General features: G+C 38.7%; 2 protein-coding genes across 4 annotated transcripts in view; both read right to left on the bottom strand.

The window, feature by feature from the left end:
• The window catches only part of katnip (katanin interacting protein), a 1,410,884-nt gene that overhangs the window by 887,878 nt on the left and 500,540 nt on the right, over positions 1–22,466 (bottom strand). The window lies entirely within an intron of this gene.
• The window catches only part of sspo (SCO-spondin), a 188,443-nt gene that overhangs the window by 119,659 nt on the left and 46,318 nt on the right, over positions 1–22,466 (bottom strand). For 2 of the 3 annotated variants that reach the window (XM_087307978.1, NM_001442551.1), the window contains 13 exons: positions 22,306–22,466; positions 20,811–21,029; positions 20,232–20,397; positions 18,796–19,048; positions 12,310–12,493; positions 10,687–10,781; positions 9,415–9,671; positions 7,197–7,331; positions 6,532–6,734; positions 5,357–5,484; positions 4,791–4,900; positions 1,797–1,946; positions 1,569–1,662 (listed from right to left, as the gene is read on the bottom strand). The exon at positions 22,306–22,466 is cut by the window's right edge and continues 12 nt beyond it. In XM_087307978.1, coding sequence (XP_087164104.1) covers positions 1,569–1,662; positions 1,797–1,946; positions 4,791–4,900; positions 5,357–5,484; positions 6,532–6,734; positions 7,197–7,331; positions 9,415–9,671; positions 10,687–10,781; positions 12,310–12,493; positions 18,796–19,048; positions 20,232–20,397; positions 20,811–21,029; positions 22,306–22,466 — 2,155 coding nt within the window. Of the gene's footprint in view, positions 1–1,568; positions 1,663–1,796; positions 1,947–4,790; positions 4,901–5,356; positions 5,485–6,531; positions 6,735–7,196; positions 7,332–9,414; positions 9,672–9,769; positions 9,885–10,686; positions 10,782–12,309; positions 12,494–18,795; positions 19,049–20,231; positions 20,398–20,810; positions 21,030–22,305 lie in introns of those variants that run through there. The other variant, XM_087307979.1, reaches the window with a different exon arrangement.

Here is a 22,466-nt window from a genome sequence, read left to right as displayed (position 1 = left end):
ACAATATTCATTCATTTTCTTTTCGGCTCAGTCACTTTATTAATCCGGGGTTACCACTGCAGAATGGACTGCCAACTTATCCAGCAAATGTTTTTACGCAGTGGATGCCTTTACAGCTGCAACCCATGTCTAGGAAACATCCATACACACTTACTTACAATCATACACTACAGACAATTTAGCCTACCCAATTCACCCCCACATGTGTTTGGACTGTGGGGGAAACCGGAGCACCCGGAGGAAACCCATGAGAACGCAGGGAGAACATAATAATAAGAAGAAATAATAAACTTTGGGATATAATCATCAACATCAGTATTCATAAAAACATTATTAGAGGACCAAAAAAACAACAACAATAATCGAGTAGAAATCTAGTAAACAAGTCAACCCTACATATTTGCACAGATCATCATGATGAGTATTTAATTTAATTGTAAAATAATAATAGTAATTATTTAACGAGTGCACATTATGACCTTTTTGAAAAAAAAAATTATATATATATATATATATATATATATATATATATATATATATATATATATATATATATATATATATATACTATTATTATTATGCAATTTAATTAAATGCTCATGATGATATGAAATCTTTTATATCTCTGAAGATTGTAAAGCAAAGAAATATAAAGTATTTAAAGAGTGTGGATAATGCTCGCAAAAGAATTCCTTTAATGTGGAAATCGCACCAACCACCCTCAATCAAAGCTTGGTTACATGACATCTGAAGTCTTTTGAAATTGGAGAAGATTAAGTTCTCTCTCAGAGGCTCGTCTCACAAGTTTTATACTCATTGGAGGCCACTAAATTATTTTGATGATTTAAGACCTCTGGAAGTGATTATTTAAGAAATCATTTTATGGTCGTTATTATTATTATTTTTTTTAGACTAGCATTTTTTTTCTCCGGAACTGTCATGCCCTAAACTAGACATATTGGTTCAACTTCAGCACAACTAAAACCATAATAACCAAGAAGTAGGTAGCACATTATTGTTGATATAACTAGCTAATGTATTTATTTTTTTTACTTTTTTATTTAAAATTATTTATATATTTATCTTAAATTGTACTATTATATATATATATATATATATATATATATATATATATATATATATATATATATATATATATATATATATATATATATATATATATATATATATATATATATTTTTTTTTTTTTTTATCTTATTTTTATTTTTCCTATTACTCCGTTTTCTGTTATGTTTTACTAGAAAAGTGGCTATGTGTATGTATGGGTGGGATGGGTGGGGGGTTTTAGGTTTAAATGTTTACAAAAGTGTTCAAAAAGGAAAAAAGCAGAAATTGGACATTTGTATACAACAAATGCTATCCACTTGTGTTCAATAAATAAAGTTTATTAAAAAAAAAAAAGAGTGCGGATCATGACCTTTTGAATTATACTGTTAACAAAATGAACGCATCAAAATCTAAACACTGCAAGAGCGCAGTGAACACTTCACTACTGAACCTTGTGCAGTGTGTAATATTCAGGATGATAAAGAGACTGTAAACAGACCAGTTCTGACAATGTTGAGTGACCATCGCTCCTGCTGGAAACACAGAGCCGTCCCACTCACATGGACACTGAGATGGAGAAATACATGCGTCGTCTGCAGACCAGAGAAAAACATCCAAACAAACACTACATCAGTGACTACAGCACACTGGAAATTGCACAACATTCACAAACAAACTGGAAAATACGTCACATTTCCATGCAGACACATAAATAAGCAGCTCTTACCGTGGTAAACGGTGCCTTGAGGACAGAAACAGCCCTCCACACAGGAGAGGGCGCTGCACAGGCTATCAGAGAGAGAAGGAGTGCTGGGACACGCTGGAGAACAGGCAGCACCACAAGCCTCATAAACCAAACCGTTCTCACACTGCAGCGCTGGAGAAATATAGCAGTGTACAGATTAAACACTGCTGAAGACACGTCAGAAAGAATGAAGCAAGTTTATAAAGCTAAACTATCGTTACGTCTGTCAGATTGTTATAGTTTTCTGGTAGTTGCTAAGGTGTTGCTATGATGTTGCAATAGATTTCTGGCTGCCCATTAAAGCATTTTAACTGGTTGCTAAGGTCTTGTTAAGAGGTCGATAGTGCATTGCTATGAAGTCTGCAGGGTGTCTGAATTGTTAATATGGGGTTGTATGAAGGCCTATGTAGGTGGATACTATAGTTTTCTGGCGGGTTGCTAGGTGTCCATGGGAACATTTTGAGGTATTCTCTGTGGTTGCTATGCAGCTGCTAGAGTGTTCTCTGTGATTGTTAAAATGTTGCTATGTGGTTACTATAGATATTTACATTAGATGTCGCCTACCCTGTTGTTGTCTATTGAAAGGAATGCTTCAATCGAGCCGCCATTTTAGTACAGGGTAGCGCTCCATTGAAATGAATGCAAGACCAAGGTGCATTGGAGGACTGTGGCCATCCAGAGCCAGAGAAATGCACATATATGCATATATCTAAGATCAGGAGTTTTCCCAGTGGTCATTATGCTAATATTTATTTTTCATTCATTTTCTTGTCGGCTTAGTTCCTTTATTAATCCGGGGTTGCCACAGCGGAATGAACCGCCAACTTATCCAGCAAGTTTTTACGCAGCGGATGCCCTTCCAGCCGCAACCCATCTCTGGGAAACATCCACACACACACTCATACACTACGGACAATTTAGCCTACCCAATTCACCTGTACCGCATGTCTTTGGACTGTGGGGGAAACCGGAGCACCTGGAGGAAACCCATGCGAATGCAGGAAGAACATGCAAACTCCACACAATAACACCAACTGAGCCGAGGCTCAAACCAGCGACCTTCTTGCTGTGAGGCGATAGCACTACCTACCGTGCCACTGCTTCGCCAAACCCTTAACTCATATTACTTAATGAAGTAAACAGTGAGTAAACTTGGCCACACTTTCATTCTTGCTATTAATAAACTGTCCACTATGACTTTTGCCTCAATAAGCTCATATTTTCTGCTTATCAGTAATTATTAAGGTAGTAGTTACAGTAGATTTAGGTATTATGATTAGGGATGTAGAATCTTAAAGATGCAGAATATGGTATTAACAAACAGCCGATATCACAATAATATCCACCCAGGCTCATTCTGAATATGTACTCCTCTATGCATTTCTGGAGAGCGCCAAATATATCCCAGGAGCTACGTTTGTATGCAATATTTGTTTTTGTGAATCCATCTGAATCCGCTGTGTGCGCTTTTTCAGATCTCAAATTTCTTTTTGAATGCCATTCTTACATTTCTTGCGTAAATCCACCAGAGGCCGCTGTTGACTGACTGACTGATCCGTTGATCCAGCCTCCTCCTTTCCTAAACCCAACCAATAGTGTTTTTAAAAGCACTGACTAAAAGCACGCCACTGCCTCGCAGCAAATATTTATTTAAATTACGAAAATTATAATTTTCCATCACTTTTCTATATTGATGGATCAGTGACCGCACGGGCATTCCTGACATTGAACAAGAGTTTGCGTGCATGGAAATGTACAATGCACCCTCCCTGTTTAATTTGATCTAATCCGTGTCCTGAAACACACCCCCGTTCCTGCTTTCACTTCCAATTCTGACGGAGGGAGCGATTCGTTTTTGAATGAATCTCCATTATGAACGAGTCGTTCACTGAGTTTCTGGCACTGCAGCATCTTGTTGTCAAATTTTCATTTACATTGTTTGCTTATTTTATTCAACAAAACTACCATAAGCTTAGTATTTAGTGCAAGTTGCCCTGCTGAAAAATCCAGCTTAAACCAGCCTAGGCTGGTTGGCTGGTTTTAGCTGGTTGACCAGGCTGGTTTTAGAGGGGTTTTGGCCATTTCCAGGCTGGTTTTCAGCCATTTCCAGTCTGGTCTTAGCTGGTCAGGCTGGAAAATGACCAGCTAAATCCAGCTAAAGCCAGTTTGACCAGCCTGGTTTAAGCTGGACATAGCTGGTTTTGGCTGGGCTCCCAGTCTGGCTAGGCTGGTCAAGCTGGTTTTAGCTGGTCATCTCCCAGCCTGACCAGCTAAGACCAGGATGGAAATGGCTTGAAACCAGCCTGGAAATGGCCAAAACCCCTCTAAAACCAGCCTGGCCAACCAGCTAATACCAGCCAAAAAGCCTAGGCTGGTTTAAGCAGTTTTTTTCAGTAGGGTGGTGCTACATTGCCTTATGGTGAATGCAGTAGGTGACTTTATTATCATCAAAAGCACTACTTGTTTGCACAAAAGTTCTAAAAAGCAAAAGTTCATAACAAATAAAAACGTAAACTAAATTTCAGTCATGAAATGTTCTGCCTTTGTGCTTTGTTTTCTTTGTTTTCTCATTAATTCACCCGTACACAGCGCTGAAGTCCAGCATCTTCACATTGTCACACTGTCTTGACTAGTGCGGTTGAATGACATTTGTCCTGGGAGCACTGTACCAATGTGGCGGCGCTATTGACGCATGCTCGGGTGCGTACGTCATATCTAGTGCATATATCTATGTGTGGTTACTAGTCTGTTTTAAGTGGTTGATAAATTGTGCTCAGGATTGTTATTAGTTGGGTTCTATGTTTGTGCTAGGTTGTACCTATGCTGTTGCTACAGTGTTGCAATGTGGTCCCTATAGTGTTCTGGATGGTTGCTAAGATATAATACTGTTGCTAAGGTGTTCCAGGTGGTTGCTTTGTGGTTGAAAGTTTGTTACACTGTTGCTATGCTATGGCCAGGGTGAGATAATAGACTCACGGCAGAGTTCTTGTGACCTCCAGCGCACATACACTCCTCTGCGGTTACACTCCTCTGCATACGCAGCTACAGCAGTACACAAACACTCACAATCGCCACCAGAGTCACACCTATAAAATACAAAATAGATGAACATTTCATCTAAAGCCGTGTTCCTCATCCCCACTGAAAAAAACAACTTAGGCTGGTTTTAGCTGGTCGTCCAGCCTAGGTTTAGAGTGGTTTGGCCATTTCCAGGCTGGTTTCCAGCCGGGTCTTAGCTGGTCAGGCTAGAAGAAGACCAGCTAAAACCAGCTTGACCAGCCTAGCCAGGCTGGGAGCCAAGCCATAACCAGTTATATCCAGCTTAAACCAGGCTGGAAATGGCTGAAAACTAGCCAAGAAATGGCCAAAATCCCTTTAAAACTAGGCAGGTCAACCAGCTAAAACCAGCCAACCAGCTTAGGCTGGTTTAAGTTGTTTTCTTTTCAGCAGGGATGTTAGATTAAATGCAAAATGAGTAAATATATAAAGGTGTATGTGTACAGTATAATGGACTTTTCCCTGGTTCCACTGGATGTTCTTACCCGCAGGCATCAAACACACACCAGTCGTAGTACTGCTGGTACGGCACTTCTGAATGACACGAGCTAAAGATCTCCTGATTGATCACTGCACACTTCTTTTTGGCCCACGTCACACGGTGAGGATTAATCTGGAGATAACAGAGGGTCATTCAACATGCATCTTACACTCAAAATAAAATGTACACAGTATTTCACGATTCATAGCTAGGCCCAGAGATCGATTTTCAGCCCATCATTTTAGTCTGTTTATTTACTTATGTAAATGGGTGTAAATATTAGTAATGAGCAAAGATGGATTGCATCCAAATAAAAAGTTTGTTTTGACATAAAATCTAAATATAAATAACTGTGTTCTCAAATGCATGTATGCGTGTATTCATTCATTCATTCATTCATTCATTTTCTTGTCGGCTTAGTCTCTTTATTATTCCGGGGTTGCCACAGTAGAATGAACCGCCAACTTATCCAGCACATTTTTACACAGCGGATGCCCTTCCCGCCGCAACCCATCTCTGGAAAACATCCACACACACACTCATACACTACAGACAATTTAGCCTACCCAATCCACCTGTACCGCATGTAATTTGGACTGTGGGGGAAACCGGAGCACCCGGAGGAATCCTAAGCGAATACAGAACATGCAAACTCCACACAGAAACTCCAACTGAGCCGAGGTTTGGACCAGCGACCTAGCGACCTGTCTGTGAGGCAACAGCACTACATACTGCGCCACTACGTCGCCCGTGTTTATTTATATACAAAATAAATATACAAACATTTTAGATGCGATTTTTTTGCCCAGCATTAGTATTTATATTTATTCAGATTTTATATTAAATTCAGTATTAATTAAATTCAATATTAATTCAAATTTAGTATATTACTGAATAATATGCAATTGTTAATATGATTTATTTACAATGTACTGTGTAAAGCAATACGTTTATATATCTTGCTTTGTTCTACAAGTGGTTCTAATTGCATTGCAAACTTTAAATAAAAGTTAAAAAGTTCTTATTTTTATTTATTTAGTTTTATTATTAGTTAATATCCTCTCAAAATCATTCCACATAATTATCCACATTTTTATTTTTATCTTTCAAAATTTTGCATTTAAACGGCAAGAAATGTCAGCAGATTCTGTTTTGGCCTGTTCATAACTGAGTTCTTACAAAACAGGGGTCTCTGAGATCCTGGTCTGCCACATCAGGACATGAAGGGCTGATCTTCCAGGAGTTTCCGAACAGCTCTGGAGTGGACTCCATGATGCCTTGTCTCGTAGTGAAGTCGTTTTCTGCATCTCCATCAAAATTTCCACACAGTCCTCCAACTCGTCCGTGCAAATGTGGCATCAGTCGGACGTAAACACGCATACCTGTGGATGTAAACAAACACAAACAGCTTTACACTACAATAGCTGCGATAAGAAAGGAATAATTAATGATGCACCATTGAATTATTAGAAATATTGCACAACACAGGTGGTGAGTCAGAGTAGAGTCAATTATTACACTCATATTATAGTTAACACATTGTTTAGATCTTGTATTTAGACACTTGTCAGGTTTTTGTCCTCCTCACGTTACTCTTGTGTGTAGCACGCGTTTCTTCCACATCTCCTCCAAAGCCCTCTGTTGTGTTTTGATGTGATTTTTGACTGTGAAACAACTCTAATCATTCAGCGTAGTGATATGGAGCGGTAATGTGCCTAAAACCTGCCGGAACTAGCTGTACCTTTAACTGCAAACCTCTTAAAGTTCATCAGCCAATCAGAATCAAGCATTTAACAGCCCCTTAGTGTACAATTAATCTTAAAATTGACCATGAAGTAAAATACCTCCATCCCAGAGCAAAGTGACTCCGAGTCGAGAGGAAAGAGACACAAATAACCCAACCCGCTCCAGAATCAGGCCACTGCCAGAGTATGACTTTGGAAGAGTGACTGGAATCCCATTAACAGTCACAGCTTTACCTGGGAGAAAAGAACATGCACAGTATGATCAGTCGTTGCTAGGTCGTTGTAGTGGTTTTTAGTAGTTGCTATGGTGTTTGAATGGTTTGTAGGTTGTTGCTAGGGTGTTATTGGGTGGTTTTAGGTTGTTGCTAAGGTGTTGTAGTGTTTTCTAGGTTGTTGCTATAATGTTTAAATAGTTTCCAGGTTGTTGCCAGGGTGTTATCGGGTAGTTTATGGTTGTTGCTAGGGTGTTGTAGGTGGTTTTTATGTTGTGGTTTCTAGGTTGTTACTAGGATGTTGTGGGCACTTTCTAGGTTGTTGCTTAGGTGTTATGGTGGTTTCTGGGTTGTTGTTAGGGTGTTGTGGAGCTTTCTAGGTTGTTGCTAGGATGTTGTGGTGGTCACTAGGACGTTCAAATGGTTTCTAGGTTGTTGCTAGGGTGTTATTGGGTGGTTTTAGGTTGTTGCTAAAGTGTTATGGTGCTTTCTTGGTTGTTGCTGGATTGTTGTGGTCTTTAAGTTGTTAGGGTGTTGTGGTGGTTTTAGGTTGTTGCTAGGGTGTTATTGGGTGGTTTTAGGTTGTTGCTGGGGTGTTGTATGTGATTTTTATATTATTGCTAAGATATTGTAGGTGGTTTTTAAGGTTGTTGTTGTGGTTTCTAGGTTGTTAGTAGAGTGTTGTTGTTTCTAGTTGTTGCTAAGGTGTTGTAGTGTTTTCTAGGTTGTTGCTATAATGTTTAAATGGTTTCCAGGCTGTTGCTAGGGTGTTATCGGGTAGTTTTAGGTTGTTACTAGGATGTTGTGGGCACTTTCTAGGTTGTTGCTAAGGTGTTATGGTGGTTTCTGGGTTGTTGTTAGGGTGTTGTGGAGCTTTCTAGGTTGTTGCTAGGGTGTTGTGGTGGTCGCTAGGATGTTTAAATGGTTGCTAGGTTGTTTCCTAGGGTGTTATTGGGTAGTTTTAGGTTGTTGCTAAAGTGTTATGGTGCTTTCTTGGTTGTTGCTGGATTGTTGTGGTCTTTAAGTTGTTAGGGTGTTGTGGTGGATTCTAGGTTGTTTCTAGGGAGTTATTGGGTGGTATTAGGTTGTTGCTAGGGTGTTGTACTGTATGTGATTTTTATATTATTGTTAAGATACTGTAGGTGTTTTTCACGTTGTTGTTGTTGTGGTTTCTAGGTTGTTAGTAGAGTGCAGTTGTTTCTAGGTTGTTGTTAGGGTGTTGTGGTGGTTCCTGTGTTGTTGCTATGGTGTTGTGATGCTTTCTATGTTGTTGTAAGGGTGTTGTGATGGTTTTTAGGTGGTTGCTAGGATGTTCAAATGGTTTCTAGGTTGTTGCCAGGGTGTTTTCAGGTGGTTTTAGGTTGTTGCTAGGGTGTTGCAGTTGGTTTTTATGTTGTTGTGGTTTCTAGGTTGTTACTAGGATGTTGTGGGCACTTTCAAGGTTGTTGCTAAGGTGTTATGGGTTTCTGGATTGTTGTTAGGGTGTTGTGGAGCTTTGTAAGTTATTGCTAGGGTGTTGTGGTGGTCGCTAGGATGTTTAAATGGTTTCTAGGTTGTTGCTAGGGTGTTATTGGGTGGTTTTAGGTTGTTGATAGGGTGTTGTGGGTGGTTTTTATGTTGCTGCTAGGGTGTAATAGTAGTTTTGTTGATATTGTAGGTGGTTTTTACGTTGTTGTTGTGGTTTCTTGGTAGTTACTAGGGTGTTGTGAGTTGTGTATACGTTTTATATGCTATTGTGTTTTTAATAGCTCTCTGTTATTGCTAACTTGCTGTCATGGTTTCCATGTTGTTGCTAAAGTGTTGTAGTGGTGTCTTAGTTGTTGTGGTGGTTTCTAGGTTATTACTAGGGTGTTGTTGGTGCTTTCTCAGTTGTTGCTTAGGTGGTGTTGTGGTTTCTAGGTTGCTGCTAGGGTGTGGTGGGGATTTCTAGGTTGTTATTGGGTGGTTTTAGGTTTTTGCTTAGGTGTTGTGAAAAGAACATGCAAAAAATGATTTGCTGTACCACATAACCTAAAAATAAAGCTTGCAGAAAACAATTTACACTGGTCTAACAGCTGTTGTGTTCACAGTGATGAATAACTCTCTGATATGAATGTGTGTTTCACCTCTCAGCAGGTGTATGGCTGTGTTCCCGATGGTCAGAGTGACTGATTTAGTGCAGGTCACTCCAGTACTCCCGCAGGGAACGTTCTCTGCACTGACACTGAACAAACCGCTGCTCTCCTGGACCAGAACGTACTCACAGTCCCCCAGAAAGGAGTAATGACGACCGTCAAATGTGATGTAGTGCGGGTCACCAGTGGCCACACAGGTGCCTGAACACAATGCCTGACCGCAGTGCCAACGCTGCTCTCGACAAACACTGTCAATGTGAAAAACAGATTTACAAACATAGTATATTATGGAGAAAATACTATATTCTGTCAAAGAATTAATCATGATTTCATCCATTTCATATACTCTGCACAAATGCACAGGAAACAGATATATCAAAAACACCTTCTATTTATTAACAAACCATAGAAACCAGAAACAAAAGAACACAAGAATGAACAGGATGCTTGCAAGACGGAACAATAATAAGCAAAACTAGGAGAGTATAAATACACAGGACATGATGAACTTAATTACAAACATGAGTGACACACGTGGAACTAATGAATACAGATGAATGGCGGGAAAAACAGAACAAAGGAATCACATGATACAAACAAAAGCACATGGAACACGACAAAGGGAAACACAGAGCCTGACATATACATGCATGTAAATATTAAATATGTTTATGTAATAAAATGTAAGTAAATGTAAAATATAACTATATATTCAGTTAAAATCAGAATTATTAGCCCCCCTTTGATTTTTTTCTTATTTAAATATTTCCCAAATTATGCTTAACAGAGCAAAGAAATGTTCACAGTATGTCTGATAATATTTTTTCTTCTGGATAAAGTCTTATTTGTTTTATTTCGGCCGGAATGAAAGCAGTTTTAAATTTTTTAAACACCATTTTAAGGACAATATTATTGACCCCTTTAAGGTTTTTTTCCGATAGTCTACAGAACAAACCATCGTTATAACTTGCCTAATTACCCTAACCTGCCTAGTTAACCTAATTAACCTAGTTAAGCCTTTAAAAGTCTCTTTAAGCTGTGTAAAATTATCTTGAAAATATCAAGTCAAGTATTATGTGCTGTCATCATGACAAATATAAAATAATTCAGTTATTAGAGATGAGTGATTAAAACTATTATGATTAGAAATGTGTTGAAAAAAAATCTTCCTCCGTTAAACAGAAATTGGGGAAAAAATCAACAGGGGTGCAAATAGTTTTGACTTCAACTGTATATATGAAAGTAGTAATTGTTTCTGCTCACCATGTGTTGCAGTCTTTAGAGATGGTGTCATTGGTGAAATAAAGTCTGCCATTGTGATGGCATGGACACTCATCTGGCTTCACACACTGATCACCCTGAAAACACAGGAATTAAGAAGTGACACAAACTTGGTTTAAAAGGCATGTTAGGCTTCTGATTGGTTGAATGGTGGACCTATTCTGTCATTTCAGCCAATTAGTTTAAAAATACGGTTACAAAGTGTTTTCATTTTGTTTAAGGGTCCCATGAAGTGCTGTGAAATGTGCATTTTTAATTCAATGTTCAATGTTTGACATGATTGCAGCTGAAAAATTAAGAGAGGGTGGGGCATAGAGTAGTTCCTCCCCTTTTTAAAAACAGCCAATAACGTTTAGTTTGTATCACAGCTCTGCCAGTGAGACTGGTTACGCTCAAGTGCATCAAATGAAAAGCAAATGAGTTTAAAGAGGCGGGGCATGTCAGATACTAGAGAGCATTTGATTGGTCAGAAGATTTGATGAGAAACTAAAGTATGAGGTAACGTAAAAAAAAAAAAAAAGAGTGATTCAAAGAGTTTAGAATGACACAAACCTGACTTAAAAGGTATATTAGGCTTCTGATTGGTTCTGTTCTGTCAGCTCTGCCAATTAGATTACACATACAGATTATACACGATACAAAATGATTTTGCACCTTGATGTCAGCGTACGCGCTGTTTTCTCCTTTCTGATTGGACAACATGGTTGAGTTAACAAAAATTAGGCAATATTATGCATGTTCTTGGCAATTGTATTGCATAATCAATATTGTTCGACCGCTGGATAGTTGTCCGCCTCTGTTCTCACATTTGCATTGACTTGCATGCAATTTACTTGTATACTTAATTCCCTATTTGGTGTGAACCTAGCATAAAAGTATCATTCAAGAGTTCACACTGAGCTGATGATCGATAAAGAGTATTTGGAATGCTGTCACGGGAGAGAGCCCTGAGCTCGGAATATCCTCGAGCTTGGGGCTACCTCCTATTAGAAGGGCGAGAGGGGAGTTCGAGCTCAGGTAGGTCTCGAGAACTCCCCTGCTTGTCAGCGTGTGGAAAGTGTAAACTTAGGATTATCTTAAATGATAACTTGGATTAGTCGATTGGCTTTTGAGTATGTCTTTGGATAGTGCGAGGAAACCAGAGAACCTGGGGGAAACCCACGCAAACACAGGGAGAACATGCCAACTCTGCACAGAAACACCAACCGGCCTGGTAGGAGGCTGGACCAGCGGCGTTCTTGCTGTGAGGCAACAGTGCAAACCACTGGGCCGCTGTGTCGACCTATCGGAAAAAAGTAGGTGTGGAAGTGGGGAAGGTTCACGGCGAAGATAACTGGAAAGAAAATCTTCGGCTATATATAATGCGTTTGTAATCATCTGATTGGGCAGATTAAAGTGCTAATGTGGTGCCAGCCATGTTGATCATAAGCACGTGATCCTCTCGGAATTAGTTTATAAATGTACCACACTTACGGCCACCTGTTGGCACAGTGTGTTTTGGCATTTTCATCTGGACAGAGTTTTTTTTTAACAAACAAAAGCAGGGAAAACTGTGTTTATAAAAGTACACGTGTAAATGTGGACATAGCCTGAGAGAAGACCCACCAGTAGTACAGTGCCCTCCGGACAGATGCAGCCATGGATGGGTTCAGTACAGGCATCCAGAGGAGAGTTTGGACTTGAGCAGGTCCTCAGACAGGAGCGAGGAGAGAAGATCAGAGATCCTGGACACTGATTGAGCTCTGGACACGAGAGATCAGTGCAGTTCCACACTCCACGAGCACAAACACTACAAACAAATAACGAGAGATTTAAAAGCTTGTTACAAAGCTTAGCTTATTACTATGGTGTTTTGTTGGTTTCTAGGTTGATGTGGTAGTTTCTAGGTTGTTGCTAGGGTATCTTTAGGTGGTTTCTAGGTTGTTGCTAGGATGTTGTGGGTGATTTTATGTTATTGTGTTGGTTTCTATGTTGTTGCCTGGCCATTGTGGGTGGTTTCTAGCTTGTTACTATGGTGTTTTGTTGGTTTCTAGGTTGATGTGGTAGTTTCTAGGTTGTTGCTAGGGTATTTTTGGGTGGTTTCTAGGTTGTTGCTAGTTTGTTGTGGGTGATTTTATGTTATTGTGTTGGTTTCTATGTTGTTGCCTGGCCATTGTGGGTGGTTTCTAGCTTGTTACTATCGTGTTGTGTTGGTTTCTAGGTTGTTGCTAGGGTATTTTTGGGTGGTTTCTATGTTGTTTTAGGTGATTTTATGTTATTGTGTTGGTTTCTATGTTGTTGCCTGGCCATTGTGGGTGGTTTCTAGCTTGTTTCTATGGTGTTGTGGTGGTTTCTAGGTTGATGTGGTAGTTTCTAGGTTGTTGCTATGGTATTTTTGGGTGGTTCTAGGTTGTTGTTTAGGTTTTGTGGGTGTTTTTAGGTTATTGCTAGAGTTTTTTGTTTGTTTTATTGTTTTTGGGGTTTTTAGGTTGTTGCAAGGGAGTTGTCTGTGGTTTCTAGGTTATTGTGGTGGTTTCTATGTTTTTAAGGGTGTTCCAGTTGGGTGATAAAAGTATTTAAAATTATAACTAAAATTAAAAATTAAATAAAAAATTAAAAAGGTTGCCTTGGCCATTATCTGAATTAAAAAAAAAGATTAAGTTTAAGTTTTAAAATGAATAACACACCGAAAAGGATCAACACAGTTCTGTTTTACCCTGGATTTATTGCTATTAATGTGTTTCACAAGCATGTGGTATTCATATGTTACTGTATACACATGTGAAGGTGTGAGGTAAAAATCATGAAAGTGTCCGATTGTGCAATCTCCATCTGTGTTTCATTATCAGATTGATCCAAACTCCACATTTCCACACTGAACATGAGGACCAGATGAGAAACATGTTTATCTTGTGCTGATATCAGCCTCCATAAACCTGCAGCGACGTGTGGTGGCTGACCTCAAAGCATAAGAGATGCAATGAAATCAACCTATCCCGAGACACAGAGCCCGCGGGTCATAGAGTGACTTCATCAGATCCCTCACACCTCTGCAACTCCAGAACCAAACACACACACACATACGACGGCAACTGCAGAACCAACCACACAACCCATGACTGGAGAAGAAAGTAAACCTTGACCAGTCACTAGCCGTGTTGTTGGTTTTACATTAGGCTGATGAGATGATGGAGCAGAAAACAGGTGAAAAAAATACCTTACCTGAGGACCAACCAAAACGCCTTAGCAACCGCTCTGAATTAGCAACCTGTCACATTAGCAACCATTAAGAACACCCTCATCTCTTACCAAGAACAACTTATCAACCTCTCAAATAATCATGGCAACCCCTTGGAAACTAGCAATGACCCATATTAGCAACTAATAAGATCATCAAAGGAACACCTTAGAACCCACTAACAACCACCTAGAACACTTTAGCAACCAATTTGAACACCATAGCAGCCACTCGTGGCCACTTACAAGTGCCAATAACCAACAGCTTAGCAACCAACCAGAACACCTTAGCAAACCCACGGAAACACCCTAGCAGCCACACATTATACACAAAACACCATAGCAACCACTCGTAACACCCTAACCGCCATCCAAAACACCTTAGCAATACATTAGAACACCCTAGCAACAACTCAATACACCCTACCAACTTTTTAGAACATCTTAGCAACCACTTGAAGAGCCAAGCAAACACCCATAAAACCCAAACCATCCAACCAGAACACTGTAGCAACATAATAAAACACCCTAGTAACCACCAAAACACTTTAGCAACTACCCTAGATATTACTACGACCACTCAGGACAACTTAACATTGCCTTAGATTAATTCTGCAACCACCCATCACACTGTAAAAACAAAGCCTGACATCCTATCAGCAACTACATAGCAACTACATAGATGTGCCAAGCAAGCACCCACAACACCCTATCAACCAACCAGAACACCTTTTCAACCCTTTACACGCCTAGCAACCACCCAGAACACCTTAGCAACCAATTTGAACACTGTAGCAAACACTCGTAACACCCTAACAGCCAATTAACACACTAACAACTACCCATTATACACAGAACACCTCAAAAACCACCCAGAACACAATAACAGCCCCTTATAACACCATGGCAACCATCATTTACACTGTAACAACAAATCAGACCACCCTAGCAACAACCCAGAATAACCTAGCAACCAACCAGAACACCTTAACAACCCGCTAAACACACTAACAACCACCCATTATACACAGAACACCTCAGAAACCACTAAGAACACCATAGTAGCCCCTTATAACACCCAGGCAACCATACTTTACACTGTAGTAACAAATCAGACTACCTTAGCAACAACCCAGAACACCATAGCAACCAACCAGAACACCTCAACAACCCGCTAAACACACTAAGAACCACCCATTAGAACACCTTAGAAACTATTCAGAAGACCATAACAGCCCCTTATAACACCCTGGCAACCATACTTTACACTGTAGCAACAAATCAGACCACCCTAGCAACAACCCAGAACACCCTAGCAACCAACCAGAACACCTTAGCCACCCGCTAAACACACTAACAACTACCCATTATACACAGAACACATTAGAAACTACTCGGAACACCATAACAGCTCTTTATAACACCCTGGCAACCATACTTTACACTGTAGCAACATATCAGACCACCCTAGCAACAACCCAGAACACCCTAGCAACCAACCAGAACACCTTAGCCACCCGCTAAACACACTAACCACCACCCATTATACACAGAACACCTTAGAAGCCACCCAGTACACAATAACAGCCCCTTATAACACCCTGGCAACCATCATTTGCACTGTAGCAACAAATCAGACCACCCTAGCAACAACCCAGAACACCCTAGCAACCAACCAGAACACCTTAGCCACCCGCTAAACACACTAACAACCACCCATTATACACAGAACACCTTAGAAGCCACCCAGTACACAATAACAGCCCCTTATAACACCCTGGCAACCATCATTTGCACTGTAGCAACAAATCAGACCACCCTAGCAACAACCCAGAACACCCTAGCAACCAACCAGAACACCTTAGCCACCCGCTAAACACACTAACAACCACCCATTATACACAGAACACCTTAGAAGCCACCCAGTACACAATAACAGCCCCTTATAACACCCTGGCAACCATCATTTGCACTGTAGCAACAAATCAGACCACCCTAGCAACAACCCAGAACACCTAGCAACCTACCAGATATGCAGGCTGCATACTGTTTTTACAAATATGAGTTTTGTAGGAATGTACTGTTTAAATGTCACATCAGAGAATGTAAACACTAATGCATTAAATAAACAACATGTAAGGAGTACATTATATAAAATCATTGTTCATCACATGCTTTTCTGCTAGTCCTTGTTTTTAATTATATGTGCTCTTTCCTCTTTGGCCCACATACATGCATAAGTTTGAGTACAAAGGTAATTTTCCGCTCAATATATTATCTGGACATTGGAGATAAAAATCAACCTCAAAATGATAAAGTCCAATAAAACTTTTCACAACACGACTATAAAAACCATCCACTAAGACAATAGACTGACTGATACTGTAAGTCTCAGTCACTATTGCATCATTTCTCTTTATATTGTATATCTCCATTTTAAACTCTGTTTAAATACATGGTTTATCTTGTGCACATGTACTGTACAAGACATTGGAGATCCAACACCCCGGTAAACCCCATAATATAATTATGTTTCATTATATTTATTACTAAATATTTTTGGGACATGTTATTTAATAGTTTATAGTTTATTTGTTAATTTAACTTCAACAAAAATGCATTAATAAAGTAGCCAGTACTATTATGCAGAATAAATACTTTAAAAATTAAATGAAATAAAATAATTGTTGTATTACAATAATTACAATTCATAAAGAAAAAAATATCATGAATTATTCAACAAAATAAATGTATTTGTATGCAAAATTTCTAAATGGTCTACATTTTTAACATATATTTTGCACAAAATTGAATGCATTTGGATTAGAGGTCTGCATTCAGAATAGATTTCTGAATAAAGCGTGGAAGCGGGCGGTCTAACAATATCGCTCCCGACTCCCGAGCGAGCAAGCACGCGTATGTATGTGTGTGAATGAGACAGCGTGATGCTGCGCTTAGCTTGTTTGTTGCTGTGCGTGTGCATGCAAGCGTGCGTGCGTATGTGTGTGTGTGAGCACGAATGAGGTGTGTGTGTGTGTTTGTTTATATAGACAGCTTGTTATAGGCTGTCTGGACTCTGCATAGCTGGGTGGTTTTCGGTTTTGTTCTACCCCCACTCCTTAGAGGGAACAGGCACGTTGGGCAGAAAACGAGGCGGGTCAGCCAGCGGGACAACGAATGCTGATTATAAGCGGGAGCGGTCGGGTTCGGGCTAAAATCTGGCGGGAGAGGTGATTCAAAATTTAATCTCTAATTTGTATCATGAGATTTGTGTCTCTTAAACATAAAATCAAATCTGTTTATCCTATTTTGTTAAAACATTAACTAATAATTGTCTTATTATATTCTGTGATGCTGCTTCACACAATTTTTTTTTATCATTTCATTAATGAAAGTAGAACATCAGCACATCTTCAGCTAATATTGCAATGTTACATTCCCCATTATATACAGTACAGTTGAATTCTTTACAAATGACTCATACGTTTTGAACAAATCATTTTAACATGATTCAGTGAAACAATCATTAAGACAGAGACTGGTCACCACCTACTGTCAGTTTTTATGTCATACTTTTTTTCTCAATTGATGATGAACCTAAATAAACAAAATAAATGGCTATATATGAAAAAATTCTAAATGGTTGTAATGTTTTTTTTATATATATATATATATATTTTGGACAAAACTTGAATGCAATTGGATCATAAAAATAGTTCAGCCTTAAATTAAATAAATTAAATTTTATTATTATATTCTGTGATGGTGCTTCATGTAACCCCGCCAGTCCTACGGCACCCAACCCGCTCCGAGCTGGTATCGAATCAAGTCAGTTGCTCTAACAAGGAGGCTAAAGACCATGGCCTCGAGTGTCTGTCGCTAGAGCACCTTTAGAGGTCAGAGGAGTGAGGTTTACCTGCACAGCACTTCACTAGCTGGCCTTCGTTACACTCACATCCCTAAACCTCACTCTCATCCGGGTCACGGCACCAATGTAACCCCGCCTATCCTACACCACACAACCCGCTCCGAGCTGGGATCGAACCGGCGACCTTCCGCATGGAAGTCGGATGCTCTAACAAGGAGGTTAAAGACCATGGCCTTTAGCATCTGTCGCTAGAGCACCTTTAGAGGTCAGAGGATTGAGGTTTACCTGCACAGCACACACTAGCTGGCCTTCGTTACATTCACAACAAAATAAAATATTTTTTTTATCATTTCACCAATAAAATTAGAAGTAAAAATAAAAGTTGCATTGTTTATAAATGAACATAATTTTGAACGAATCATATGAACGAATGATTCAGGGAATCAATCAATCATGAAGACAGGGACTTGGCGCCACCTACTGTCAGTTTTAGTGTCATATATATTTTTAATCTATCGATGACAAACCAAAACCGAGAGGGGTCTGGATGCAGACCTGGTGCAGTGGAATATGAGCTGCATCTAATGCAGGGGTATCAAACTCAATTCCTGGAGGGCCGAAGCCCTGCACAGTTTAGTTCCAACCCTGCTCCAACACACTTACCTGTAGGTTTCAAACAAGCCTGAAGGACTCAATTAGTTTGATCAGGTGTGTTTAATTAGGGTTGGAACTAAACTGTACAGAGCTGCGGCCCTTTTGGAACAGAGTTTGACACCTGTGATCTAATGGATTTCAATATTTTCATCTAACCCCACCCCTCACAGTGACATCACTAACTCTATTGAGTGTCTGAGATTGCATCACTGAGATACTGTATGCAGCTCAGCTTGCATCATCAAGGCTGCATTCAGATACTATTGCCAAAATCAGCAAAATATTCAGCAAAAATAAATTCAGTCATCATATTACACAACATCACACATAACTGAGAGTTTGAGATCACTTACCAGGTGTTGCAGTTGTTGTTTATGGAGCTGCCGGCGGGATGGAGAGTGTCTCCGCTCTTACAGGGGCACATGTGGACGGGCACACACTGACCCTGAGCGTCCTGCGCCAGTCCATCAGGACACTGACAACCCGAAACACACACCCTGCTGCCCTCGTCCGGCTCACAGCTCCAGCCGTCCCACAGATCAGCACAGGACGTCCCGCACAGACGCCCGCACTCCTGATACACCTGACCCCCAGAGCACTGCACCGCTGGACACACACAACACAAATTATAATTAACTATTACAGATTTTTTCTCTCTAATAATTATACATGTTTATGGGAGTGTGTTCCTTATTTATATGTTCAACAAATAATAGGGAAAGTTGCCAGATTGGCAGGTTACATAGAATTAATAATAATAATAATAATAATAATAATAATAATAATAACAAAAACCTACAATTAATTAACAAATAATTCATAACAAAACATACTTAATATAATTAATTTAATATTTAAATAGCATTCATTTGAAATGTTATAATTACATTACATATTAAATAATTAGTATTACATACATTTAATATTTAATTATAATTAATAAATACATATAACTACAAATATAATTAATAATTACATAATTATAATACTTACAATGCATAATAATAGACAACAAAACAATATATATGATAAAAACTGCATATACTAACACCTGTATGGGCAATTAATATAATTAATGTAATATTTAAATAGCATAAATTTGAAATATCATAATAACATAATAACATTACATAATAAATAAGTATTATTAAATACATTTAATATTTAATTATAATTAATAAATAAATATAACTACTAATATAATTAATAATTATATAATTATAATACTTACAATGCATAATAATAGACAACAAAACACTATATATGATAAAAATTGCATATACTAACACCAGTATAGACAATTAAAATAATTAATTTTATATTTAAATAGCATTCATTTAAAATATTATAATAACATAATAACATTACATATTAAATAAGTATTATTAAATACAATAAATATCTAATTATAATTAATAAATAAATAATACTACTAATATAATTAATAATTACGTAATTATAATACTCACAATGCATAATAATAGACAACAAAACACTATATTTGATAAAAAAAAAGTTCATATACTAACACCTGTATAGGAAATTAAAATAATTTTATATTTAAATAGCATTAATTAAAATATAATAATAATAATAATAATTAATAAATAAATCTACTAATACTGTAATACTTACAATTTGTAATAATAAACATCAAAAAAACTATATAAAACTATAAAATTCTTATTTTAGGAGAACAATTCAGACGGCATTTAGAGGTTTTTGCATTATATATATAATAATACTGTATCTTATTAACATGACAGACCCATAATAATTATTTTCTTACGGCAGAATGTGTGATTCCTCCAGCTCAGCAGCGCCCCCTCTTGAGCACAGTGTGTGGCGTATGCGGTGAGGACGGAGCAATGGCAGGATGCCTGCGGGCCGCAGCTGCACACTTCACTGACACACAGACGCATGAACGGCTCTCTGTCCACCACATCATGACACGCCTGAAAAACACACTTGAGTTAACACTACTAAAACTACTATCAGCAGGGCTATTTTCGTCTCTATGGAGACTCCTGTCGCTGTTCGTTTGGTAATCTTCAGCAGCTCAAAACTCTAATGGCTAATACACGGCTACTTCTCACTCAGGGCTGTTTATGCTAATGAGGGTGAGTTGGTCATTAGTGGGCGGGGCTTTCCCCCTCTGATGACAAGTACAAAGGGAGAATGTCAATCAAAGTGCTTCAGCAGACTGTTTTTATTAAGTGTGATTATGAAAAATAGATAAAAAAAGATTTAAGATTAAAAAATAGATTAATCAAAGGAACTAAAACTAAACTGAGATGTGCAGCTGATTCAAAAATAAAAAAGTTAAAATGTAAAATTGCTATAATAGCCGTGCCGTCATCAGACTGACCTGAAAGACATTGCTGTGGATGACTGAACACACTCTCTCTGCCAGCTGTCTGCGCTGGGTCAGCGTCCCGCAGGGGTCAGACGTCATCGCTGAGGGTGCAGGACAGGAGCCCACTATGAATTTGGCAGCAAAAGAGGCGGCGCTGTTCTCCACATCACCTTCAGGAGTGGTGAAATCATCATGCTGACTCCAGCTCAGAGTGCCACACAACCCTCGAACCTGACAACAGGACAAGAAGCCAAGTGTTAGATGAGTTACTGGATGGATGGATGGATGTGTGGATGGATGTGTGGATGAAATAAGGAATGATGGATGGATGGATGGACGAAATAATGAATAATGGATGGATGGATGAAATAATGAATGATGGATGGATGGATGGATGGATGGATAGATGGATGGATGGATGAAATAATGAATGAATGGATGGGTGGAAAAAATAATGGATGGATAAAATAAAGAATGGATGGATGGATGGATGGATGGATGGATGGAATAATGAATGGATGGAAGGGTGGACAAAAGTGGATGGATGAATTAAACAATTAATGAATGATAGAGAGACAAAATTATGAATGGATGGATGGACGAAATAATGAATGATGGATGGATAGATGAATGGATGGATCAATGAATGGATGGATGGATGGATGGATGGATGGATAGATGGATGGTGGATGGATGGATGAAATAATGAATGAATGGATGAGTGGACAAAATAATGGATGGATGAAATGAAGAATGGGTGGATAAAATAATTGATGCATGGATGGATGGATGGCTAGATTGAATAATAAATAAATGGGTGTGGGTGGACAAAATAATGGATAGATGAAATAAAGAATGGATGGATGGATTGATGAAATAATTGATGGATGGATGGATGGATGGATGGATCAAATAATGAATGGATGGATGGGTGGACAAAATAATAGATGAATGAAATAAAGAATGAATGGATGAACGGATGGATGGATGGATGAAATGATGGATGGATGGATGGATGGATGAATGGATAGATGGATGGATTTATCAAATAATAAATGGATGGATGGGTTGACAAAATAATGGATGGATGAAATAAAGAACGGATGGATGAATGAATGAATGAATGAAATAATTGATGGATAGATTGATGAATGAATGAATGGATGGATCAAACTATGAATCAATGGATGGGTTAACAAAATAATGGATGGATAAAATAAAGAATGGAAAGATGGATGGATGGATGGATGGATGGATAAAATAATTGATGGATGGATAGATGAATGAATGGATAGATGAAATAACTAATTATAGATAGAAAGTGGGGTGGACAGATCACCTACAGGTCATTTTAGTAAGCATGGTTTTGACTGTGAAATATATTTGACTAAATTAAAAACACAAACAAACAAAACATTACTACAAATACGGAACATGAAAAAAATAAATACGAACACAAAGACACAAACTAACAGGCCCTGAGGAGCACTGTGTGTGTTTGTGTTACCTTATGAGCGAAGCCAGGCTGCAGGGTGATGAATAATAAAGGCCCGTCCAGATGCCACATCAGCTGAGCACCGAACGCCTGAATCAGCAGGACACTAGAGGACGCTCGCCTGACCAGCAGATCTCCTGTGACCACCGGCAGAGGATTCCTGTGCCCGTTCA

This window comes from Danio rerio, chromosome 24 (genome assembly GCF_052040795.2).
Source record: "Danio rerio strain M-AB ecotype USA chromosome 24, GRCz13ab, whole genome shotgun sequence".
Taxonomy (NCBI): domain Eukaryota; kingdom Metazoa; phylum Chordata; class Actinopteri; order Cypriniformes; family Danionidae; genus Danio; species Danio rerio.
This window is presented reverse-complemented; position numbering and strand designations above follow the sequence as displayed.